This window comes from Clupea harengus, chromosome 3 (assembly GCF_900700415.2).
Source record: "Clupea harengus chromosome 3, Ch_v2.0.2, whole genome shotgun sequence".
NCBI lineage: Eukaryota > Metazoa > Chordata > Actinopteri > Clupeiformes > Clupeidae > Clupea > Clupea harengus.
In genome coordinates this window covers 21,376,908-21,404,064 of record NC_045154.1, presented here as the reverse complement: position 1 = coordinate 21,404,064, position 27,157 = coordinate 21,376,908, and the positions used below count along the sequence as shown (strand labels likewise).

General features: G+C 45.5%; 1 protein-coding gene across 1 annotated transcript in view; it reads right to left on the bottom strand.

The window, feature by feature from the left end:
- Positions 1 to 5,403: 5,403 nt before the first annotated feature.
- The window catches only part of LOC105913377 (transcriptional enhancer factor TEF-3), a 22,568-nt gene continuing 814 nt past the window's right edge, over positions 5,404 to 27,157 (bottom strand). The window contains exons 1-11 of the mRNA XM_012842428.3: positions 26,993 to 27,157; positions 18,931 to 18,995; positions 15,799 to 15,861; positions 14,220 to 14,354; positions 14,056 to 14,099; positions 13,314 to 13,375; positions 12,911 to 13,041; positions 12,526 to 12,699; positions 8,123 to 8,263; positions 7,714 to 7,866; positions 5,404 to 5,974 (exon numbers count right to left, since the gene is read on the bottom strand). The exon at positions 26,993 to 27,157 is cut by the window's right edge and continues 814 nt beyond it. Coding sequence (XP_012697882.3) covers positions 5,861 to 5,974; positions 7,714 to 7,866; positions 8,123 to 8,263; positions 12,526 to 12,699; positions 12,911 to 13,041; positions 13,314 to 13,375; positions 14,056 to 14,099; positions 14,220 to 14,354; positions 15,799 to 15,861; positions 18,931 to 18,995; positions 26,993 to 26,999 — 1,089 coding nt within the window. The 5' untranslated portion in view covers positions 27,000 to 27,157 and the 3' untranslated portion in view covers positions 5,404 to 5,860. The remainder of the gene's footprint in view (positions 5,975 to 7,713; positions 7,867 to 8,122; positions 8,264 to 12,525; positions 12,700 to 12,910; positions 13,042 to 13,313; positions 13,376 to 14,055; positions 14,100 to 14,219; positions 14,355 to 15,798; positions 15,862 to 18,930; positions 18,996 to 26,992) is intronic.

The window sequence follows — 27,157 nt, the reverse complement described above, 5'->3', positions numbered from 1 at the left end:
GTCCTTTACACGGATAATCATATCCACAGTCCATTATCAATCAATTCAAGGCTTGAGTGTGTGTTTTCAATAAACATCAGTGTTTTCATCATCATTGGGACTTGACATCCGTTATTGTTCTGACCGGACAAACCTGTGGCGATTGTCACCTATTTCAAGTACACCAGCATATAGTCCCTTTGGGTTTCATTCCATCACTATCACCCTATTTTATAACTTTAGAAAACCGCTTTGGACCGTCGATTTAACTTCAAACTGTTCGTTAATTAAATTAGGAACCGACTGACTCACTGACTGCGGTTGGGCCGCAGATCAGCTGTCTGTCGGTTCTCTGTTGTTAACACTCGCTGTGTGCATGGACGGATTAAGAAACCACGGGCCCCTGGGCCTGGACATGTTAAAGGCCCCCCCCCCTCGCGAAAATTGTGCACTCGCAAAACACGCACGCACACACAAACACCATTAGGCGTACATATATATTTTAACAACAATGTGTTGGATTTAACGGTCAAATTAGATACTTAGGCTATTGTATTGGGAAAGTAAACAGGTCAAAGTGTACTCCGTAACATCCACCTTCGGTGCACTGCCCTGCTATTGTTTCTGACATTACATGTGACAGGGCAACAGCCGAGTGATTCTTTTCCAAATTGAAACTGATTAAGACCTACCTGAACAGCATGGGGCAGTAGAGGCTGAATGGGCTGGTTATCCTGTCCATTGAAAGAGCAAATCATGCATCATCACTTTCATGTTTGAAAGGCGTCGTTTGGCAAGTGTACTGTGCCTCTGCTCAGTCAGCTTGTAGGTCTTGACGTTGAGATTATGCGCCTAAACTAGCTATATCGTATCGTCTCGTCACATGATCAAATAGAGACTTGACATTGGCGAAACAAGATACATATTACCCAGCAATCATCATTGCATATCTGTACATGACAAAAATAACAAATTAAATAAGAAATTATTAATTTAATTGAATCGGCTTTTTAATAGTTTCTATAGTGTATGTACGATAAGCATATAATTGTGTTATAGATTGCTACTGACGATTTCCCCCTAAAAATTATGAAAACCATGACAGAGACAGGTTTGCTATTTTGAGGGAATATATAACATAAGGTATCTGAGTCATTATATATTAAATCATCCTTGAACACTTTCGCATTACACTAGCAATACGCTGACATCCATATGTTCTAAAATTCTTAGAAAGCATGGTCTGCTTTGCCAACGAACTTTCCTCGCTGGATGCATTGTCTATAGTTACGCCCCTGGCGCACATGCACATTTTCTAACACATCACAGGTGCATTCAATTAAAACCATTAGCAAATTAACAAAATACACCTTTTTCAACCACAAATAAGAGATATATAGCAGCGACTTCACGCAGAAGCTCTGGCTTAGGGGCCCCTTGAGCTCATGGGCCCCCTGAGCTCATGGGCCCCTGGGCCTGGGCCCGGCAGGCCCGTTCGTTAATCCATCCCTGGCTGTGTGTCCGCTATACGGCAGAGCTGCAGGGTTATCTCCAGCATTACCTTCAATACTAGGATTATGTACTAAACACTTAGCCAATCAAATATCCAGAAATGATGTATTCCACAGTAGAAATGTTGCACTTTACTTTGAAAAATCTCTTAATCTATACAGTCAAAATGTCTAATATTAATTGTGTGGGTAGTCAGAGAGGTCCTGAACACAGCCATATCAGTCTCACTCTGGAATTATTGGGAAAAGTATTTTTATAGTACTTTGAAATATCCAGAAATGATCTATTACACAGTAGAAATGTTGGACTTTACTTTGAAAAATCTCTTAATCTATACAGTAAAAATGTCTAATATTAATTGTGTGGGTAGTCAGAGAGGTCCTGAACACAGCCATATCAGTCTCACTTTGGAATTATTGAGCAAACAGTTTTTATTGTACTTTGAAATATCCAGAAATGATGTATTCCACAGTAGAAATGTTGCACTTTACTTTGAAAAATCTCTTAATCTATACAGTCAAAATGTCTAATATTAATTGTGTGGGTAGTCAGAGAGGTCCTGAACACAGCCATATCAGTCTCACTCTGGAATTATTGGGAAAAGTATTTTTATAGTACTTTGAAATATCCAGAAATGATCTATTACACAGTAGAAATGTTGGACTTTACTTTGAAAAATCTCTTAATCTATACAGTAAAAATGTCTAATATTAATTGTGTGGGTAGTCAGAGAGGTCCTGAACACAGCCATATCAGTCTCACTTTGGAATTATTGAGCAAACAGTTTTTATTGTACTTTGAAATATCCAGAAATGATGTATTCCACAGTAGAAATGTTGCACTTTACTTTGAAAAATCTCTTAATCTATACAGTCAAAATGTCTAATATTAATTGTGTGGGTAGTCAGAGAGGTCCTGAACACAGCCATATCAGTCTCACTCTGGAATTATTGGGAAAAGTATTTTTATAGTACTTTGAAATATCCAGAAATGATCTATTACACAGTAGAAATGTTGGACTTTACTTTGAAAAATCTCTTAATCTATACAGTAAAAATGTCTAATATTAATTGTGTGGGTAGTCAGAGAGGTCCTGAACACAGCCATATCAGTCTCACTCTGGAATTATTGAGCAAACAGTTTTTATTGTACTTTGAAATATCCAGAAATGATGTATTCCACAGTAGAAATGTTGCACTTTACTTTGAAAAATCTCTTAATCTATACAGTCAAAATGTCTAATATTAATTGTGTGGGTAGTCAGAGAGGTCCTGAACACAGCCATATCAGTCTCACTCTGGAATTATTGGGAAAAGTATTTTTATAGTACTTTGAAATATCCAGAAATGATCTATTACACAGTAGAAATGTTGGACTTTACTTTGAAAAATCTCTTAATCTATACAGTCAAAATGTCTAATATTAATTGTGTGGGTAGTCAGAGAGGTCCTGAACACAGTCATATCAGTCTCACTCTGGAATTATTGGGAAAAGTATTTTTATAGTACTTTGAAATATCCAGAAATGATCTATTACACAGTAGAAATGTTGGACTTTACTTTGAAAAATCTCTTAATCTATACAGTAAAAATGTCTAATATTAATTGTGTGGGTAGTCAGAGAGGTCCTGAACACAGCCATATCAGTCTCACTTTGGAATTATTGAGCAAACAGTTTTTATTGTACTTTGAAATATCCAGAAATGATGTATTCCACAGTAGAAATGTTGCACTTTACTTTGAAAAATCTCTTAATCTATACAGTCAAAATGTCTAATATTAATTGTGTGGGTAGTCAGAGAGGTCCTGAACACAGCCATATCAGTCACTCTGGAATTATTGGGAAAAGTATTTTTATAGTACTTTGAAATATCCAGAAATGAACCGATTTGATTGGGCACATGTTTGACTTTACTTTAAAAAATATCATAATTTATACAGTAAAAATGTCTAATATTGAGTGTGTGGGTAGTCAGAGAGGTCCTGAAAACAGCCATATCAGTCTCACTCTGGAATTATTGAACAAACTGTTTTTATTGTACTTTGAAATATCCCCGTTCCCGTTCTGGGCGGTTCGGATGCGTTTACCATAAATATCAGTATATAGGTGCAGTAGAATTTCTGTGTCGGCTGATTTGACCGAAGACACGCGAGTGTCGGCTGGCTTGACCGCAGTGTTCGCAGGGTCAGATATTTGAGCCCGGATTACCATAATTGTTGCAGCCTAGATTCTTCAAAATGAGATTATGAGAATAGCTCTTTTCTCCAGACGAATTATTTTGCCCCTGTTTTAGAGAGACATCTGTCCTCAGGTCGTCAGCCTGTCTGTGATCCTGGGAGAGCAGATATTCATCTGCAGATGCTAGAATAGTCAAGCTGGACTTGCTCAAATTGGACACAACTCCACCTAAATGCAGCATTTCCCCATGCACTTGTCCAACCTCACCTATGATATAAAAAAAGCAATGAAATGAGAGTGACTTGGCCAGCATGCAAGCAGAACTCTGTTTGATTTAAAGCCACTGACACCAAAATGCGGCATTACCAATCCCAAATGGGCCAACTCATAAAAAATAAAAAAATGTGTCACTTGCATCAAATCACACAGAATTTGAGAGAATTTCAAAAGCTTTCTTTCTTGAGCTGTTGTCCTCATTCTGAATGTGGACTGTGGAGGTGAGAGTGATACTTCAAATAGAAAAGGTTCCAACGAGGTCCTGGCAAGGTCTTTGCTTGTTCTGGCTCAAACACAATGGTAGTGGTTTCAAACTAATTTATCAAACTGATGATTACCAGAGACCTGTGGTGGCTGAATTATTTGGGAGGTAGTGAAAATTTCTTCAAAGCCCTTTCTTACAGCACACACATATTATACTATGTATGATAATATGCAAAAAATCATAATGAGCTGGGGCACACTTCCAATATGTTAAAAGCATGATAACCTGAAATGGGATTTCTGCTTAAAATAACTTAATTTAACTGGGTATGTCAGTAGGTCGCAAAAAAAATTAAAAAATCCGTACACATTATTTAAAATGTATACAGCTGGTCCCCCAGCAATGCCACTACAATCATTGCAGGTTGTGCAGATTGTGCTACAATATTACACCACTAGATGGCAATATTGGTTTGTTACAACAACACAGGGCAGCCTCTGTCTCATCACATCCAAGTTTACATAGTTTTTTTTTCATCTGTTATAAACACTGTTTGAAATGCAATTGAAATGTATGCACACAGTACAATATATTGGTCTGGTAAATATATCTCAATATATACAATTATAATTACAAAATAAATGAGCAAAGCACAGGTAAGTAAAATGAAGCAAGGAAATCCAGTATCAAGTAATGATATGTACATTTTCAGTTTTATTTTCACCTTTCATTTTCACAGACCTATGGAGATACAATTCCAGCATTCTCTTCCACATTCTCCTTCATTTCTGAGAGAATTCCATTCTGGTTCAAGTTAACACAGTTTAAAGTAAGTGTATTGCGCTCATGTTCATCCAACAATACTAAAGATAAATATTATTTAACATATGAAAATCAAACAGGATGAAGATACATACACAATACATAAATCTTTTCATTGTCATTTGACTTCGTTGACTTCGCCCTCCATTCGCTACCATACGGTCTCGATGAGGCGGATCAGAAAATGCTAGAACGCCACAAAATACTGACGACACAGAAGGCAAACACACAGGCACTGACCACTCTTCACTCCAACTTCTTTAGTTTCTCTCGATGTCGAGTCTTTCTGTAACTATTTCCGTGAGCCACTTTCTTAAGCCCGTCACTAGGTAATGCCAGAACAGATGTCTGGCCATGCAGCTGTGTGTGAAAAATGAACAGGAAACACAAACACGCACTAGTAAAACAGGATTGGGGGGGGGGGGGGGGGGGAGAAGGGGGGAGTATCATGCAACATCTCAATGTGTGGCTCTGGCAGTAAAAAATAAAAACAAAAACAAACAAACAAAAACACAGACCCAAATGGGGATCTGTTACGTCTCTTTTTTTCCCCCACACAGTGACAATGCGGTAGACCTAGCTTCTGCTTCTGAGGTGACCGAAACGGATCCACGTCCACGTCACGTCTACCGGTCTCTCCGTCAGTCTGTCAGCCTCATCTTCCCTGGATTGTCTGGCCTGGCCTGGACAGAGTGAGAGGGCCCCAGTGTTAGCTTGGCTCCGACGACTTGAGATGAGCAGGATTTAATTGCAGTCCAGTGGTGAGGAGGAGAGTATGGTGTAGAAAGGGGAGGTTATGGTGGTTGATGGGTTGGAGGTTCACCGGTTGTGGTAGTTTTTTTTTGCGGTAGTGGTAACAGATTCTAGGGAGGCCTCCCTCCTCGACTCTCAATCTTTGATCAGCCTGTAAATGTGATGCTGGGCCCCGTGCTCACTGGTGGACACCTCAAACACGTAAGCCACGCATAGCAGCGTCTCCAGTGTATCCCTGTTTGTCACCACCTAGAGAGAAGGATCGTGAAAGAGAGAGAGGGAGGGAGAGAGAGAGAGAGGGAAAGAGAGAGAGAGGGAGAGAAAGAGAGAGAGAGAGAGAGAGGGAAAGAAAGAGAGGGAGAGAGAGAGATGACATGTTATCACATCTTCATTAATATTAGGGACTCCCAGGGAAAATGTGCTGACCACGCTGACTTCATAAAACAACTGCAGTATAAACATTGTTAATTAAGGTCTTTGAAGTAATCAGTAACCAATTCAAAAGCCTAAATCACTCTCGGATCATCTATTACGTAAGAAAAGTCTCTGTCCTTCGTACAGAGAGAAACCATACAATACCGACAACACTGCAAACAGGAAGTAATAAAGAAAACATCTATGATGGCTCTAAAATATATTACATGCTGTAGATATGTTTGAGATATGTGTGTATAGGATTTCCTTTCATTTCTGAATGGGATCAAGTGCTGCACTCAAATGTAATGCCAATGACATAACCAACACACTCCAAAATGTGCCACTATATATCTTTTTATATCGTCCCATATTACAGCTCTCATGATGGGCATGAATGCCTCATTGATTTCTTATGAAATATCAACAATACAAGCATATCTTTCAACAGACATACACTTTCTGTGTGTGTGTGTGTGTGTGTGTTTGTGTGTGAGTGTGTGTGTGCGTGTGTGTGCGTGTGTGTGCGTGTGTGTGCGTGTGCGCGTGTGTGTGTGTGTGTGTGCGTGCGTGCGTGCGTGCGTGCGTGCGTGCGTGCGTGCGTGTGTGTGTGTGTGTGTCGTGGCTAATAGGAAGTAAATCACCCTATTGAGAGCACATGTCTGCCAGTGAGTGGGCCCTTACGGCCTGCTGGCTCATTGTCTGCTGAGGGGGCTCAATACCAGCCTTGTTTCACGGCCCCGGCCAACACGCAGGAGTGACGGGAGAACACACCAGCGCTACAGTGCTCCGAGGACAGCTTGTTACTCCGGAGACAGTATTATGTACATTCACCGCCATGTCCCATTTAAGTCATCAGAGTCATCTGCCTCACAGTGGTAGGACTATGTGTGTGGGGGTTTACACTGCCTTGTAGGGTGGGCTGGTCCCCCAGCAATGCCACTACAATCATTGCAGTGTTTTTGTGACGGTGAAAAGCAAGCGCTGTGTTTTCACACTATGTGTAACGTTGGCATCTTCATGTGGACAAGTGTGATCTCAACAGCATGAAAGTTCCATGAAAATGAGGTCACACACATTTGATATCCATGAAAACTCACTGCACATAAGACCACCAAGACCCATGTCTAATCTAAATTCAGCACTGGATGATGCCGCCTTAGAACTGTCTGGAAATATATATATCCCTGCTGTCAACGCTAAAGTAAATATTTTCCCTTTTGTCAATATGGTTAACATGATGAACACAACACATTTTAATTCATATTCCATCATTTAATCTGAGTTTATGTATGATGGTGATAAAGGTCTAACCAGAGCAAATGTGTATGCATGCGGTATGTGATCATTTACATGTGTCTTTAGGCTCTGTTCATACTACGTGTCATGGCCAGGTTTCATATGATCAGTATGTATGAGAATATTCATGCCTGTGTGTGTGTGTGTGTGTGTGTGTGTGTGTGTGTGTGTGTGTGTGTGTGTGTGTGTGTGTGTGTGTGTGTGTGTGTGTGTGTGTGTGTGTGTGTGTGTGTGTGTGTGTGTGTGTGTGTGTGTGTGTGGAGTAAGCTGGTCACCTGCAGGATGGTGAAGTTCTCCAGTACACTGTTCATCATGTATTTTTCTGGGAGGTGTTTGAGCTTGTGGATAAAGTTGATCATGTACTCGCACAGTGGTGAGCGATGAATTCTAAACACATAGCGGCCATTCTCAAAGCGTGCATACTCCGTCTGGAGAGAAGGAGAGAGAGAAACACAGGGGGGAGGGAGAGAGAGACACAGAGAGAGCGAGAGCAAACAATTTAACAAATCATCAAAACTGCATCAATGTCAACATGCATCTTGAATACGTCCTGCAGCGTGCTACATACTGCAATTCAGCTGCAATTTCGTTCTATGAACACAACTCATAGCAAGACGTTAAGAGAATGCCTCGAGCAATTCTCTTGTATCCCCATTTCTCTTTTGTTCCCTTCCTCTTTCTCACCTCGACTTTCTCCACCACCTGCTTGCCAAAGGAGCAGACCTTGGTGGAGGAGGTAATGATCATGTTGTCAGAGCTCTCGTACTGGCTGGACACGCCATAGAAGTAGTTGCTGTCGTCCTGGAGATTGATGCTTAGGTCCGCCTGCGAAGAGCAACAGGACATAAGGGAGTAGTGACGTTAGAGCTGCCTTACGGTAAAGTCAGAGCTACCTATCTGCAGATCCACCTTTTAACATGCCATCTCATGAACATCTGTATATCCTCCTGGGAACCAAGAAAAAAAAGTCTCCAATTTCTCTTTTTTTGTGATTTCCTTACTAGTTAGGGTTAAAGAAATGTCAACTACAGAGGCACAAGTCTATGGGTTGTTTCTCAGGAGGTTACAGAAACAGTCTCAGTTCGTAGTCTTTGTCGTCAGTCAAATAGCACTGTAATGTGTCAAACCCTCTGGCAGCTCTACTGGATGGACATGACCATGCTGAGACCACGATGCATTATGGGTACAGTACAGTATGTCTTCACTGACAAGTGGTTTCTCTTAGACATGTATTGTCTTTTTTTTCCATGCCTGGATCAGCCTTTATAGGTGTTATTTGTCCCAAGACCACAAAAATATTTTGTGAGGTGAAATTTCAAATGAACTTTTAATGCTTTCTATGAAGACGCACAATTCCATGGGCATACCATGACGACAGAATGAAGCAAGAACAACAGTTGCTGAATAGAAGGTATGTTCACTTAATGTGTTACTATTGGTACCTTCATGAGCAACTGGGAAGTGGGAAAGATCAGACAGTGGGAGAATACACCTGAACGCCTATGAAACTCGGAACATCCCACTAGGAAAGTGGAAGGTTTTTGAGAGCTCCAAGAAGTAGGTTTGACGTCAGTCGACATGGCAACGTTTAAGAAAGATACAAAATTGAGCTACTTGCTCTGCAGACAAATAAGTCACTTCAGTGTTTATTTAGGTTGTCCTCATTAGCGCAGGTGATTGTGTTAAACGATAGTTAGCAGTTTACTTCTGTGTAACTAATGTAATGTTAACTTTCTGGATAGCTAGCATAGCTACTTAACGTTTCCTTACTGTTAATACCATTGCCTGTTATTATGTGAACGCGCTCAACGACCCGAAATGCGAACTCTCCCAGTTCCCAGCTGCCTGAACGTACCATATGTTGACAGATTTCACAGAGACTTGTTTGTGTATCTCTGTGTATTAGACAGGAAATTGCACAACAGAGGAGGGAGACAGGACACAGCTTACTCCAGCCTCAATTTGTATTACGCAGGTCAGAGCAACCTCTTGTCTTGACTTCCTGCGCAACATTTAGAAACAAGAGCTTGTCTTTTCTTTCAGCGGTGACTCAGCACGAGGGAGAGTGTGTCACAAAAACGCCATTCACAGATAATGGCCCGACCCATGAGCAGCTCGTGGCTTTAGCGCCAGCACACGGCACACGCCTGGTCTGCGTTAGGGCTTTCTGTTAGGGCTGCCCAGCTCAACACAGGCCACGGCCAACAGTCTGCAAAGCCTGGAAACTAGCACTAGCCCGAGCCGTGTTGACTTAGCTTAGCCTGCCAATCCAACCCTGGCATTCCCAAGATGCTCGGCACCAGGCCGATGGCTTTAACAGCAGGGCCCCGGGGCGTCCTCGGATTGGGAGGAGGTGGTACCACATCTTTTTCTGCCCACCTCTCTCTCTCCATCTCTGGGGGGACAGACAGCTGTGCCACTTTCCCCTCCACTGCTGCTGCCACTGTAATTGAGGCGCCTTCGCCATTTCCGCTCCTTTTTTTCATGGCCCGGTAAATTAGCACCACTGCCCATGGTGCCTCCTCTGTTCTCTTCTACAGCCGTCAACTACCCCTGCCCCTGCCCCCCCCCCCCTCCCCCGGTGCCCTGCTCCCCTGTCCTCCCTTCCTCCCAGCCCTGCCTCCCGCCACACTCTTTTTTTCTCCCATAATTCCCTCATTTGTCTTCATTTCACCCAGTGGGCCTGCGCTCTCTCCATCCTCGGCTCCCCGACTCACCGCGCCTTAACGGCCTGCGAGGGAATTCATCCAATTACAATCAACATCCCGCCACGCCGCCAAATTGCATTACGCCACACCCGGCTGCTGTGTAACAATTTAGCACAGGCGGCTCAAATCAGATTCTGCCGGCACTTCAAAGGCGCAAGACGATCCGTTAGGACAGGCCTGCGGGCGGTGTGCGGACAGGCAGCCTCGGCCTGGCGCACTAAAATTCAATATGGAGCGCCATAGCTTTGGAGCGGGGCCGATAGCACTTGTCAGTGTTGCCATGTCAACATAAGCCTGAGGGGAAAGGGGGGAGGAGAGGGGGGGTGGGGGGGTGCATGGTCATGACCTACCACCCTTCCTCAGCCTGTTTTTTGGGGGTGATTGATCATGAATCGCTGCAAATTCATACGACTTCTGTAAATGCTTTTTCGATGTGCACACATGCAAAAAAAGCTATGAACACAGAGACACACACATTCAGACGCTTCCCAGATGTCCCAAAAACACCCGAGGTGCTGTACAGTATCATAAACATGCTGTAAGCATGATCAATCCTAACACCTTTTATTAAGGCTGAACCTAGCGGGAGGATTCATAAGCACTACGCCTTAAAGCCATATTGTTTTGCACCATTCTCATTTTCTTAGCAGTCAAGGGGGAGCGCACTGTCTCTACTGAAGTCTGGCCATTTGTCTACTCTCTCCTCTTTATTCTTCTCTTATCCCCTACCTTTCCCTCATGACATTCCTGTGTTTAAACTCATCAGTATCTGTCAGTGCTGGGGGCCTAAAAGAATGAATCAAATAACTGTTGCTTACTTAAGTCCCTCAGGGGTAAGTAGTGCTGCAGTGGGGACCATGTTTGGAGAGAAGACAATACACTTTAAAAAGGGACAAACAATCCCTTAACACTGTGCTTGCTGCTGTGAAAACAAATACATTCATATTCATATTTCTGAATCTCAGTTTTTGAACACTGAACTGAAATTGAAGACTGCTCTTTCTGCGGTCTGCAGGTACAGGAGAAGGTCAGCAGAGAGGCTAACTGCAGAGTAAACGCCCCCCCTCCTTCTCTCTCCCTTTCCTTTGCCTCCCCTCTTTCTCTCTCTCTCTTTCTCTCTCTCTCTCACACTGTCTCACTCTCTCAGAGGGGACTCTATAAATAAGTGGTTGTGTGTGTTGTGCAGAAGGGGTGGGTTCAGCCTAATAGCACTAGGGTGACAGGTGCCCAAGCTCAGATGTCCGCTCTGAAAGAGCAGCTTTACCACTCTCCAACTCAAGACCCTCCACACACACACACATACACACACACACACACACACACACACACACACACACACACACACACACACACAAATACAAACTCACACACACTGACTCTAGACTCTAGATCACTCTCTAAAGCAAATCTAGCTTCTATAGTTTTTTGAATAGAGTGACCAATCGTACCAAATCTTACCAATTCCATTTCATAAATCTTAATGGCAGTATAATACTTTCTCATGTATTCATCACATTAGACCCAACTAAACTAATATTTGCACTGGAAAAATTCACATTGGATACTTTAAACATTAACAAAAAAACATTACATACAGTACAGCTTCTGTCTGGGGCCCAGTGTCTAGTCTTAAAGCAGCAATACGGAGTTCTGTTCCAAAACTAGTAAGCTAACTACCTAAAAGGCAGGCAAAAACCTTGCAAACACCACCAACAGCCCAGCTGATACTGATAGAAGTTTGCCAACACACTAACTGGTGACTTTTGGCAGTATAGCTGCCAATGTCATACATGTGAAAGCTTTTCTTCCATTTTTGCAGGGTGTTCCAGCCCAGTACACAGAACTACATAGGGCATATCCTGGATGGCTAGTGGGGAAGACACAGGTGTTTATCTGTCCTTCACATGACCATATGCTATCAAAATGAATTTGATGATGGAACCAAAACTAGTTGCCTATAAAACCATACCTCATAGAGTGTCAAATTGTTGCATAGTGTTACTTTAAGTCTTGGAAGTTTTAAGCATCCACAGGGCAGACCTCAGACTTCCCTCCAGTGTGATCTACATTTACATTTAGTCATTTAGCAGACGCTTTTGTCCAAAGCGACGTACAAGGGAGAGAACAGTCAAGCTACGAGCAATAGAGACCTAGTGTAACAATAAATACTATTTTACATAAGAAATAGAAAAGAAGGGCAGGAATGCAACTGCTGTAAGTGCAAGTTAAGTACTAGTAGAAGTGCATGTTAGGAAGGGAGGTGCTCTCTGAAGAGTTGGGTCTTCAAGAGCTTCTTAAAGGTAGAGAGGGATCTGATATGACCAGTAGCACAACTACAGGACTCCGTTAAATCACAAGGATGAGGTGTGGGAGGCTCACCCAGAACTTGACAAGAAAGAAGGCATTCACAGGTCCCTTCTCAAACAACTCCTTCAGGCCGCCCTTCTTCTCTGGGAACTTGTCATAAATCTGCCGGATGTCCACAGCCTCCAGGTAGGGGTCGCTGAAGGTGGGGTTGGACTGACCGATGTGCACAAATAGATGCTTGTTGAACTGAGAACGGGACATGAAAATCAACTAAACGTTACATATAACACCCTCATGTTATGCTTTGGGATGCAAACTTTATCAATGCACCTTGCTAATGACTTTTTATGACATTTTCAAAAAGGATTGTGATTTAGGGAGTTAAGATGCTGGGGTAAAGTGGCAGGGAGGGATTCTGCGATGCTACTGTGAGGGTGGGCAGGGGCGGTTAACTCACGGTCTCTGAGTCCTGCGGCTGCTCCAGGAAGGCAGAGAACTCCAGCATGCGGAGTTTGGAGCTGGCGATGCTGCGGCCCTGCCAGGGTGGAGCGCTGGGGGACATGGTCAGCCCTGCCGTGCTTTCGTAACCTGGGGAACACACACACACACACACACACACACACACACACACACAAACACACCCTCAGTCACATTAAAAAAAAACTCTTACAGAGGCATCTATGGAGAATATTGCAGAATTTCTGTGAGTGTGTGTGTTGTGTTTCATGAGCGGGGACACACACTTGTAAAATAATCAGACATGAGATTTATGGTGTTGTCAGTGTTATCTGTACTCGTCCCTAGTTACATTGGCAAAGCAGCACAAGCATATTTAGGAACTGCTTGTCAGATAGGAGTACCTGTTATGGTGGGAGGGCCGGACGCCTGCATGGCGTAGCTCTGTTGGGCAAAAGGCTTGATGCTGTACGGGACAAGAGAAGAAGAGTGACTCTCAGCGGCCTGCAGAGGCAATGTGTCAAACAACACCAGGCATCCAACAATCCAAAGCCGGAGGTGCTCGTAGCACATGCCAGGCCGAGGCTGTTTTTACAACGTTTGATTAGATCACATTTAATGCACGTCTCAGGAAACTGTGATTAATTGCTCCACAGGGCTGCTAATAGCCTCGTCTAAATTTAGGCTGATGAGGAAACCTTATGGAGAGGTACAAAAGCTGTGAATTTCTCCCTGGCAAGACTTTACTTTGGCTGCAAAGTCCGTTTGTTTGGCGGTGGCTCAGTGGCCAGACGATCCGCCCACGCGTAAAGCCAGGCCAGACGTGCTCAGTCAGGGAGACCAGACAAGGTGTCCAGACAAAAACAGAGACGCTGACCCGCTCGGACACACAGACACATTTATATGCACGCCGCGCACACACACACATGCACACACACACACGGACAGACAGATACATACACAGAGAGAGGAAGTGAGAGAGAGATGGAAAGAGACACAGAGCCAGACAGACAGATATATACGTACACACAGTGAACGAGACAGACAGACACACACACGCACGCACACACACACGCACGCACGCACGCGCACACACGCGCACGCACACACAAACAAACAAAGAGAGATGTAGGAAAATTGACTTACTCTTCAGGACCAGCAGGCTGTCCCGGAAGAGCACCATGCCAAAACTGCAAAAAAAAACACAAAAAAGAGAAACAATTTTACACTTCCCCCATTAATGCACATACAAGTGGACAAGGTTCCCCCAGCTTAACGAGCCAGCGCTAGGGCAGACAGGTGTCACTCACCCCGCCAGCCGAGGGGTACATGGGCCGGGGGAGACCCTGCAGCACCATCTTGTTTTGAAAGGCAGTGGGGGAGATGATCTGAGCAGATGACATGTTGGCCATGCTCTGGAGGGCCTTGTCTTTGGCTGCCTGGTCCTGTATGGACATGGATGGGAACCACAGGGTTAAAGCAGCACTCCCTATTATATTTAGAACTAACAGTGACCTAGTCGTCAATCTCATGTTCCAGTATCACTACACTGTCTGAGATCAATCCCGCTGTAAGAAGCAAGAACTTACAGAGCTCTTATGTGGAGATTTTGTGTCAATCATTTCATAATAAGAAAACACCAGGGAGTCAGGGCTGTTGGGTACATTGCTAAACCTAAATAACCCACCCCCTCTAGATAGGGCGGCTAGGGCCATTGCAGATGCTACCTAACATCATGGGAATGTGGCAAGAAAGAGAGAGCCTTAATGCTACCACCAACGTCTCTTACAGGTTCTGGACTGCTTCAGAAGCAGAGAGGCAGTTACACAAATATGGTCGTAGCCAGTATGTTGCTCCCTTGCACAGGGGCCCAGGAAGGGGGCAGGGGAAGGTTTATAGCCCTGGCAGAGTGTGGGGGGTGCTGACAAGCTGCATGTGTCTCCCCTGGGGGTCACACCGGGAACTAGTGGAGGACTTCAACCTGGGGGAACGTGAGACCAGGCCAGTTAGCATCCAAACCCAACTCAGAGACAGAGGAGCACCTCGTAAAACACCATGGTGTTCCTCTTGCCTAACTAACCATTCATGTGCGTCTGGTTGACGGTGCCCCAGTGGAGCCGGGTTAAGGGGAGCGGGGACTGTCCGAGGGTGCCTCACCTCAGACTGGGGCCTTCAGAGGTGGAGAGCAGCCAGCACATTCTTCTTCCAAGAAATGGGCCAGGGTGGCTGAAATATGGCAAGTGCATCTGGCCACGTTCTCAATTACAAGGAATACATATTTAAAACCCGGCCTGTCAGAGGCTGCTACCCCTGTGACCAGCCGCTGAGCCCTGGGCAGCTGAGCGGAGCGGAGCAGAGCAGTGGGTGGCGGCGTGCCAACGTGACTGCCAGCGAGCCGCTCGACCTCTGCGCAGAAGAAAGTCAAAGCAGAGCGTCGAAAACACTAACTGTGGCTAGTGGTACACGCAACGCGAGCCACGAGTAAAAGCCACAGACATTAACACCTTTGCTGATATGCTCCTCATATGCATTGAGTGGAGCACGAATGACCCTGTGTTTCCTAACAAATGTCAGACATTATGCACGTCTCAAGTGACTTTCATAATATGATATTATACTGTACAGTGCAGGGCAAGAATTGGTTATTACTCTTACGCTGAAGAGCATAACGCATATGCTCTTCACGTGACTTCAATGCCATAAGCTTAACAGTTGACCGCATTATTATAATCAGCGGGGGGCGGGGGGTACTGGAAGGACTGATTGTGTTCCCATCTTCTCGAAGGCTACAGGACATCAGCCTGAGCCTGGCCACCTAGCAGCCGTGTGGCATCGGTTCCCTGGGCCCAGTGAAAGGTCAGTGTGTGGTGAACAGTGTGGTGAACACACCTTCAGCTTCACCTGGATCTCCCGGGCCTTCCGTCGCGCCAGGACCTGGATGTGACTGGAGACCTGAGGGATGAACACCAGGTTAAGGCACTGTAAGATAGCATCAATACAAAACTAACAGGTCAGGGTTGAAAGATCGGGGGGGGGGGGGTGCATACGTAATTTCAGTATAAACATTTATTTACAAGACATTTGTTAACAAAATCCTATATTTATGGAGGATAGTAATTTATGTGGAGGTTGTAGGATAAAACAAATAGACATGATTTCATCATCATACCATAGGCTGTTACTGATATTCTAACATCATATTTTGTTAGTGTGTCTATAACTGGTGTCACATGATACTGTAAGTGGCGTAACTGCAATGCACCTTAAAGGTGTATGGGTGGCTGTTTGTAAAACGTTGCATGTTGTGTAATCCTGCTCAGTTTTTGCACATCTAGCATTGCCAAATTCACTACAATTTTCAACTCAATGACATCATTTTTGTCATTTACAGAGAAAGTCATGTAAATTCATGCAATAACTTAGAGTAGTTTTCTGCAGTAACGCAACCTTATAAAATAACATCCTGTATAATATCTTGTATAAAAGTGTTAAATGTAAATGTTAAATCTCAATCTTGTACATGTTAAATGTAAATGTTCAATATAAATCTTGTAAATGTTAAATGTAATGTTCGATCTAAATGTAGGGCTTGAAGACTGAATATTAAAGCAAATATGGTAATTGGCCACACCCCCCACTGTGTAACAGTGTGGTCTCAGCCTCATCAGGCTGTTGCCTCAAAATGGCAAATCGGGGCGAATCAGCCCAGGTTACTGAAAGAGCAGTTTGAGCTTGCGTCAGGGCAGCTCTTCACAACCGACCTACACCTAGCGAACGATCACAACTGTATTAATGTCCCGAATAGTATTTCATCATTGGTGTAGCCTAGTTAGCTAATGTTAGTGAATTTATCTAATTAACTAGGTAGCTTATTTAGAGTAATGCTATTTAATCTGGAGTGTGGCCAACCGCACTCTGCAAACAGTCTTAGCAGTAATGATGTACTTTTTTGTCTTAGACATGGTGATATAGGGTTATATGAAAAATGTGTTGTGTAGTTTACTTCTTTAATTTAATCTTTCACTTTAATATTTTAATAATTCCATATTTTCTACAATTAAATGGTGCAAGATCAGGGTATATGAAATTAAGAGCTCATAAAACATACAGGAAGGAAGTTGAATGTTTGCCTTGGTCATCAGAGTCAACATCAACAACAACAAGAACACCAACACCAGAACCAAATTAGCTGAAGCTGGCCTTATTGGGAAAATATCCTTTTCATCTGAGTGGTTCTCTCTGAGAGGAGAAATAACGGCCATCTTCAGAGCCACATTTGGATTATCAGAGAACCAGTCATTCCCATTTCCATACTTAGGCCATCAAGGGATGTAAAAAACTGATGAAACCAAAGGTCATAAACAGTTCCCCATGGGGAGGAGAAGACATTGCGTATATTTTAGCAGGAATGCACAGGCCTGCTAAAAACATAATGTTTGTGTCTTGTTTTACAGATATATATACAGTATACATATTTTTTATCATGCATGTATGATTATAAATATTACACCATTATGTTATATTAGAGATATTGTCTCAGGTGTGTCCTTGCTACAGTATTAAATATATTAGGCCTACATAGTGTGATAATGTTTGCATACAGTGAAATTAATTAAAATGATCATGAAAAATGTGCCCTCATCTGATATATCACTTGGTTGTGATGCTTTCGTTAATGGTGCACAACCCTCTTTCTGCACAATATGAATGTGCAGAATTGTCTGATGACAATTTGAATGACTTTTAGTGACTTTTAATTTTGAAAAAAAATGGACGTTACACAGTGGGGGTGTGGCATTATTGGCTGTAATATTCCGTTTTCAAGTCCTACATTGAGATTGAAAATGTAACATTTACATTAATATTTAACATATACATTTAACACTAATAGTCATACGAGATATATTTTTTTAATTTTGCTTTACTGTAGAACATTAACCTTGGAAAAGTTAATGCATGAATTTACATGAATTTCTCTTTAAATGTTTGAAAAAGTGAAAGGTTAAAGTGCATTTTTTTAACGGCACCCCATACTTTAAAGGTACGGTCCACGATTCTAATCCCATACACTTTTTGTCAAATTCAGCAAATTGCTCCTCCCCGTCCTCTAGTTGTCCATTCAGCAATCATATCACGAAAACTCTCGTATTCGAACAAAGTCCTGGCTCTGTAAACGGGAAACAAACAAACTCGGACAGAGCCTCAAACAGTCCCAGCCAATCAACACAGTGCTTCGGGAGTACGGAAGGGTGGGGTGTAATGACTGGCTGTTGAGCTCAAATATCAACAACCTTTCACCAGGATTGAGCAGTACACCTTTAATGCATTACTCTACTCTCCACCTCTGCTCAAACAACCCTTCGCAGAAACTGAATTGCAGACTGCATCTTTAAAATGTGTTCATAATGCTCTATCTTTAGCAACACTTCCAAACGGTAGCAGTAGCATAAGATCCCTTGCTTGTTCTCTCTTTCTTTTTTTCTTTCTTTTTTTTTCACTCTCTCTCTCTTCCAGCATTCTCTCGCAAACATTTTCCTCACCACCCTTACACTCCTGTCATCTCTTCGGCAGATAAGGGGCTTAGACCCCGGCTTGTGATACGGGCCAGACGAGAGCCTGCGGATCAAATGCCAAGGTCCCTACTGGATTCCAAATCCCTGCTCTTGGGCCGCTGCACTGTGATGTGCCCTCCTCTGCCCATAATTCGCCACGGGCCCGGGGCCTCTAACGAGCGGGGCAATGTGAGGTGGTGAAGAGCCACACCGAAACTCAATCCCCCCCAGCATCTGTGCCCAGGGCCGTGGGCGGTAAATCACCCCGTCCCAGCGGCGGTTTCAGCAGAGGGGGTGGGGGAGGAGGGAGAAGGGTCGATGGTGGTGGTGACGGACGAGAGAAGTTACCCTCAGCTCCCAGCTTCGCCTGCTTGCTATCAGATGCTTCTCTGTGTATGTTGGGAATGGCGAGTGATGTGGAGGTGGTTGGTGAGTGTTTATGTGGGTTGGGGGTCTGCGGCGGTCTCACCTGCTTCCGTGTCCGCGTCTTCCCCGTCCGCAGCTTGATGTATCGCGCTATCAGCTCATTTCGTCCTGCGGGAATGAGAGGGGTAAGGGGGAAACATTAAACGAAAGCAAAGCACCCCCCTTCCCCACACATACGCACACACACACACACACACACACACACTGAGGTCATAGTCTTCAGACGGCATCACATTTAAACAGATGCTAATATATCACCTAGCTCATCTGAAAACTTGTGTGTCACTGGATCGGTGGCTCCAGCTGAGCTGGTTGCGATAGAGCATGACGACAGAAACACATGCCTGACCAAGGGGGCTGAAGGCTGGAGAGGTCGGGGTTGTTTGGAGCAGTGGGGAAATGTTTACAGAGATGACCTCATCATGGCACTCAGAGAAAGGTTAATTGGGTAGGCGACATAAGAGGTGTGTGTCAGATGCGTCTGTGATGTCCAGAGTAAAAATGAATGAAGGTAAATAACTGTCTGTACCTGAAAATGTTTTGCATGAATATTTGCAAGCTGGTTTGTGTGTGTGTGTGTGTGTGTGTGTGTGTGTGTGTGTGTGTGTGTGTGTGTGTGTGTGTGTGTGTGTGTGTGTGTGTGAGTGAGTGTCCTTGCATGTGTTGTGAGTACATGTGTGTTTTGGATGCATACTGTACGTGTGCGTGTGTTAGCACCATGAGTCTGATCTGAGGGCGCAGTGGCACAGTGCTGACAGACAGGTCACAGTGGCAGAGCAGGTGAAAGGGGGCCGGGCTATTCAATCCAGGGGGGCACCAAGGACTCAAGAGAACCGCACGGCCCGGCGTGGACAGCGGGGAAGAGTGAGGTGGGCGCCCTGGCGAAACACAGGAGCGAGCGGCCAGCAGCTGGCGTATGTGTCAATGTTTATGGAATACGCCTTTACGACGGCAGTAAATCTCAGGCTTGTTCCTCCGGGCGGCGCTCGGGTTACCAAGGGCCAGGGGGCTCAAGGGGTCATCCATGCGGCTTCTCTTTCTTTCTGTTTCATTCATTCATTCATCCATCCATTCATTCGTTCGTTCATTCATTAGTTTGTCTGTTCATTACGTTTTTTTTTTTCTCTTTCTTTCCTCCTTTCCTTCTTCCTCTGTTTCTTAATGTCTTCTTAAAACCCACATTGGTCATATCGGCTACACCAAACCCTGTCACCGAAAGAAAGCGCAAAAGCAAGGCATGGAAGCTATACCACTGCAAAGTCAAACTGGTGGCGTGTCCCTGGTATTTCCTGACATAGTGATGCCCCTCACTTAGCCTCGGAAGCAGTCTGGCCCCATCCCCTTCATGGCCCATCGGTTGGCTGGGGTGTGGGGGTGGGGGGTTGTAGGGAAGAAACCTGAGTCTGGGGTGGCCTGCCAGGCAATAAAAGTGGTCAGATTTGGTGTGGAATGCCAAACATCGTTTCTCAAGAGCATGCTGCGAGGGTATTGGGTTCTGCGAGACGATGTTTGTTCAGACCCTAACTTTCCACAAATCAATCTTCAGCAGCAACCACATCAACAAAGGTGAAAGGGGCACTCGGAGAAAAAAAAAAAAAAACACTGGACTGGATAGCTGCCGAAACATAGCCTCAGCAGATTTGACACGAATCATAAGGTACGCCATAAGGACAATAAAGACACAAAATTGAGGCACTCAAAGTCATGCACTATCTCACGCTAAGCTTGGTGGCTTTCCTGTGCGGCATCCTTGCATGGGTCTTTTGTTGTGTTACAGGCTTTTTGGCTGCGCTGCACTCAGTCCCATTCCAGGCAGTTCAATTATTCCACTCTCATTCAGTCCCGTTCTTCCCTCCCTCGCTGAAAACTAGTCAAGCGTTCAGTATTTATCTCAACGGACTGTTTGTCAAACATGCATGTGCATTAATGCAACTCTAATCCCTTAGAGATTAATAGAAGAGTCTCGAGCGTCTCCCAATTCTGGCGTTTTTGGCGCACAAACATCAAGGTCCTTAATAGCATTCTTGAGTCACTTGGGGTGTGGTGCTATAAAAAACTCTGGTGGATAAGCACACAGACTGTTTAAATGGAGGTGCATTCATACAAATACATTTCAGATTTGGTAGGTGCGTGGGAGGCTGTCTCTCAAAAGGAATACAAATTAACAAACTTGCAGGCACTCGCTGATGTGTGACAACATGTGCAGGGCTAGTTTAATATAACTACGCTCATCTTTAACTTAAATGCTGTTTGTGAAATAAAAAGTAAAATTGTTTACTATATTTACAGTCATACTGACCTGGGCATCTCAACAGAAAGATCACACTTTTTGACTGACCTCATAACTGTGGCGGCGGGATAAATGACCACAATGTCAGACAAGATGGCAGCTTCCCAGGACAGGGTGGGGCAAAGCAAAGTTAACATTTACTTGCTAACAGTAAACAGACTCATTAACGAACTGTTAAAGTGTCCCCTCTTTATGTGTTTATAACCAGTCTTTTACAGCTCACAGTGGCTTAAAAATACACCCCCACGCAAATGCACCGCTAGTGATGGGACGAAGGGGAAAAGAAGTGGGAGTGGGAGTGAGAGTATGTGACAGGGAGAGATAGTGTGAGAGAGATGCAGTGCTGAAGAGTCACACCGTGATGAGGTCATGCTGTCCACTGGGACTGATCCAACAGATCGGGTCATGGTTGCACTTTCCGCTCTAGAATTATGGGAGCACAGTTCAGATTTGGCCACCTGAGACCCCCTAAACGCCCACTGCCTCGACTCAACTCTCATCGTCACCCCCCCCCCTCTCTCTAGGGGGTTAGAAAGAGGCCTTAGTGAGCAGTGGTCATGTCACGCGATGGTGTAGCTGTTACCCAGGCCAGCCTGCTCATAACTGACACTCTTCTCTCTCATCTGGCTATGATCTCACTTGCACTACTCTCCTTCTCTGTTTCTGTCTGTCTATCACTATTTATCTTGTCTTTCAATCACTATTTCTGCATCATATTCATCACTTTCCTGATGCTCAATCCACTCTCTCCCCCCCCTCCCTCTCTCTCTCTTCCACTCCCTCTCCCTCTCCCTCTCTCCCCCTCCTCCTATCCTCCTCTGCACATTCCACAGATTCCATAGCTCTGACTCGACTCCTGCATCTGCTTGGTGGGGAAGGTGGTTGCTCTTCCTCACAGCCTTGGAACAAACAATGACATGGCAGCACACAAGCAAACAAACAAACAAACACAAACACACTCATTCTCCTTCCCGAGCAACCAATCCGGCCATTGCGGGGTCACGCAGCTAGCAATGTCATGCTAGCAATGTGCCGCTTCAGCACTTCCCTCTCTATAAGACTCCTGTGGTAAGGGGACCAGTAAAACCGTCACTGAATGAATGAGTGTTAAAACCACTTGTGCTTCAGACCACTGACAACCATTTTGGCTTTTGTCAGACACACATGGAATCAAGACTTAGGGCTGCATCTCCAGTGGAACATGAAGATGTCTCCTGCTATCTTCTTCGCTTCTCTCCTCAATCAGACCACTTGTCCACAGTATGTCACTGCAATCCTTCCGAGAGCAGTTAGCTGCACACTTTTCTGCTCCCTGAACATGGCATCCCGTCGAGACAGGATCTTAACATGGGCCCATGTAATACAAAAAGCCTGTGTGCAAGTGTGTAGAAGAGGGGGGGGTGGAGTTGGGGGAAAGGGGGAAAGGCGGAGGTGTGTGTGTGTGTGTGTGTGTGGGGGGGGGGGGGGGGTCAGTGCACATCTGTCGGCCATACGGTTCTCTCTCTCTCTTCCTTTCTGTAGCACATGCAAGCCGTGCTAGCAGTGGGAACGCAGAGAGCACAAGGGGCACATTTAGGTAGCAGGAATCTGATGGCTGTGCGCGATTTCCCCTGCCACAGCGAGCTGGGTTTCATCACAAACCACATCTCTCTCAGTCTACCTCTCTGTCTCGCTCTTAGAGGGAGAACACAGACATATGCACAACGAGCCACCTCTGCCCCCCTCGAAACCCCTTCAGTCAAGTCTGCTCAAGGGAACAATAGGTTGCTACAGTTTTGAACAATCTAATGCAGTAACAAAATATTGTATCCCGACCTCCCTTCAGACTTATACTCTTAGGTCTTTCTGTCCTCCCTCCAATATGGGTGTCTGCTGGCTGTAGCTAGCTGATGATATAAAAAGAATCTGCAGAGATCAGACGCACATGCACACACACATACACACACACACAGACACGCACACACAGACAAACCGAAAGATCAAATCTCTCACTGAAGGAGGGGCGAACCAGAGGAGAAATGTTGTTCCTCAAAGTCACAACATGGATCACATGCAAAAGTGAAGGCGAATGTTTGATGGGCGTGGGGTTGTTGGGTGGGGACGGCGGTGGATCACAGGTGGCATCTGTCCACTCATGTGACCTTGCGCCCTTTCAGGTCTCCGATGTCCTCGAGTGTCACACTCAGAGCCCTGCCCTTTGGCACCCGGGCTGGGAACAGCAGCCAGCTCCTGAGCCACTGGAGTCGAGTGGCGGCTGCTGCTGCAAAACAAACAGCTTTATTAAAAAGCACCCCCTCAGCGAGGGCCACGAGCGAACCTCACACTCGAGTGGCAAAGTTAGGACCTCGGTGAGGGCTAACCAACTTTTTCCAGCCACTCTTCTCTTTTCCATCCCATAACTAATGATCCCTCTGCCAACACACCGTGACCCCGACCATCTTGTGTTAACACACTACTTTAGCCCAGATGGGCTAAAAACACATCCACAGAAAAGCCACTGTGCTCACACATCTAAGGATCTGTAAGGTGAAGAGCAGGTATCAAGTGACACCTAGCATATCTGTTATGGTAAGAGCACCAGGAAATATTTACATGACTGGCAAGATTAGCTTGGCTATTTGTCACATTAACAAACCTGGCACGTTCAACTGTAAAAAAAGATGCTAGTCCAAAAAGTGTGTAGTTAACAAATGATTAGTGGTTTGTGTCACATTCTTCCTAAGTCCTGATGCGTCTGCAGCATTTCACACCTTGATATTGTCTGTAGTGAGCCTGTTGCCTTCACCAGCTGTGGTGATTTTTCACAATGAGGACCAGAGTGCTGCATCACTACACAAGTCACTGGAAGGCAGGAAATGTTTTCCTTGGCAAAGCCTGTCGATATTCAGACTGCTACAGATGAACAAAGAACAATATAATGTATGACGCTCTCTTAATAACTGAGCCAATAAGTGAAATGGGGGATGAACTCAGAGGCCTGGGCTAAGCAAAGTATTGTGGGGAAAAAAATGCTGTGAATGCTCAGGGGAAAACCAGGAAGACAGCTTTCTACTGAAGAATGTCATTGCAAGGGGACCCCCAAAGAATCCCTAAGGATGGCCTTACATTTTTACTGTGTAGCAAAGGCTAGACAAATGTCACTAATATTTGTATCAATGAACAACAATTCTGCCATGCCTCCAGAATTCAGACTAACTCATCACAGCAAACAGAATTCTCAGTTTGCGAGAGTGAAAAACACTCTCATTAGATGCTCCCATTTTCCTTCACGCTCTCCCTCTGTTTTCTGCAGATCCCATACTGGGGACATAAGGAGGTGGATAATGGGCGAAAACCTCTCTGTGGGGATTGATCTGTTAGCGTGCGAGAACTGGCCCTACTCTGCTTCAGGGTACAGAGCTGCAGGTGTGTGTGTGTGTGGGGGGGGGGGGGGGGGGGGGGGGGGGGTCAGGCTGTGGCTTGATGACCCTGACCCCCAGTGTTAACACTGTTTCAGGGGATGGGGGGGGGGGGGGGGGGGGCAGAGAGATAGCTGGCGGCTTGCCACCCCCTCCCCGCTCTGTTCACATGTCGTAAATCTGCCGTTCGTGCCCGGAGAGAGGGTGGTGGTGGTGGGGAGAGGGGATGGTGGTGGGGAGAGAGGATTGGGGGTTGGGGGATGCTGGAGGTCTGGAGGGTGGGGTGGGAGCAGCTGGAGGTGAGCTGAAAGGCAGACGGACTTGTTGACTGACGGACAGACAGATGGACAGAGGGAGAAGGGAAAAAGGGAGGGAGAGAGGGAGAAAAGGAGTGAGGAGTGAGCCATGTGCCATGCCGCTAAATCATCACTCTGAACAGAGAGGGGATGGGGGGTGGGGGGGTCAGAGAGGGGAGAGGGGGAACAGGAAAGAGAGAGAGAGAGAGAGAGAGAGAGAGAGAGAAAGAGGGGGAACGGGAGAGAGAGAGAGAAAAAAAGAGGGAGGGGGAACGGGAGAGAGAGAGAGAGAGAGAGAAAGAGAGAGGGGGAACGGGAGAGAGAGAAAGAGGGGGAGAGAGAGAAGAGCAGAGCATAAAGATGTACAGAGAAATGGGACAGGTGCGGAGTATGTATGCCAGCCTAGCCTCCGCTCCCTGCACGCCAACCGCCCGCCACCCGCCCCCTCCATCCTGCAAGATCCAGCCCCTACCTTGGGTGTTTATTTGTCCCCATCCTCCGCCTCCATAGCTGGAGCTCAAAGGGTAAACGTCTATTCTGGTCTCCGGTTACAGCCGAGCTGCCTTGAACCCCGAGGCTGTGAGCACAGTGCATGCCATTCCAGACGAGCCATGGCACTCCCCTCCGCTGCTCACCCGCCCCTGACCCCCAAGGGAGGAAGGGGGCACCTCGGTGACCCCCACCCCCAACTCACCCCCAGTGCCCACCACCCCTCCACCCCCGCTCTCTCCCCCTGGCAGAATGTGACACCTGCCCCCGCCCTCCTCTGCCACCATTAGGCCGGGCTTTATAAGGGGTTTAGAGGCGATCAGCGGCCGTGGGTAACGTCTAGCGTGCGGCGCGATGACAGATCTTGTCTGATAAGACTCATGGATGCATGCATACACACATGCTGGCTGGCTGTCACACAAACACACACACACACACACACACACACACACACACACACACACACACACACACACACACACACACAAACACACTCACTCACCACATCCTCCTGTTTGAGGCCTCTACGGTTTCTCTCACCCGACATGCTTTATCAAACACCACCAATCAGCAACTCATCTGTTATCAACCATCTATTGACATTTCAAAAAGAGGAGCCGCCTTGCAGGACATTTATAGTAAAGGACCAAGACCCACTCCACAAACCATTACAACAGACAAGGACTCTATTTATAGTCGCCCGGGCAACAAGAGCCTCACTATCTCGTATATCAGGGCCGCATACACACTATTGTGGTGACTATACAATAACAGGTGGTGCACTGGACACAAATTATTCCTGCGCAGTGGCTTGTTTATTAAATTATGACAGCCAAGGATGGAGGACCACATGAAGAAGCATCTGTTGTACCGTTTCAGTGTCACTTTTATTTCAGTGCATTTCAAATGTGCTCAGTGATAGAATTACAGTTCTGCTACTGCTGTTTGGAGAAAATATGATGTGAACTAATGGAGACACTGATGGGCATGGCACACATCCTTGCTGAGGCTGACTGACTTGGAGTGAGGAGAGCCATATTACAGATGTGTATATTTGGATGAGTGTGCAGGGTGCATGATCGTGTGTGTGTGTGTGTGTGTGTGTGTGTGTGTGTGTGTGTGTGTGTGTGTGTGTGTGTGTGTTTGCATGTAATGTGGGTACGGAGCTGGGAACGGGTTATTTCAGTTGTGTGTTAGAAAGAGACTGAGGTGTGTGATCACAGCAAGTGTAGATCAATGTAATTCTACCTTTGCTAGTGTGCTATACAATGGATCTATAATTATGCCACAACAAAACAGTTGTGTGCAAGTTATCAATATGTCCTGACTTTTACGATTATGAGGCCTGAACTCATTTCACATCAAAACAAGAATTGGGTAAGACCAACTTTTAATCATACAAAAATTAGGCCTAATTCCTCTTCTTACTACATGTTCCCTGCATCCAGATGATTGGTATGACATTCTATGTTCAGGTTTGGCGAGGCAAGGAGCTTGAAGTTTGTGGAAGGTGGGACTAGGGGGGGTTTTGTGTCACGTAATGCTTACAGGTAGTATAGAAAAAAAAGCTCTTTTCTGCTGTCAGCCCAAATCGCCAAATCATCAAATCAAAGGGGTGGTGTGGAGGCGTACCGTACATCTTGCCCTCGTCGGAGAGGATGATCTTGCGCCGGCCGCAGGGCGGGTAGATGGCCAGGGCTTCCTGGAAGCTCTGCTCGATGTCGGGGCTCCACACGCCCTCCGCGTCGTTCTCGAGGGGCTTGTCCAGGGGCTCCGACAGCTCCTCACTGGTGGCCC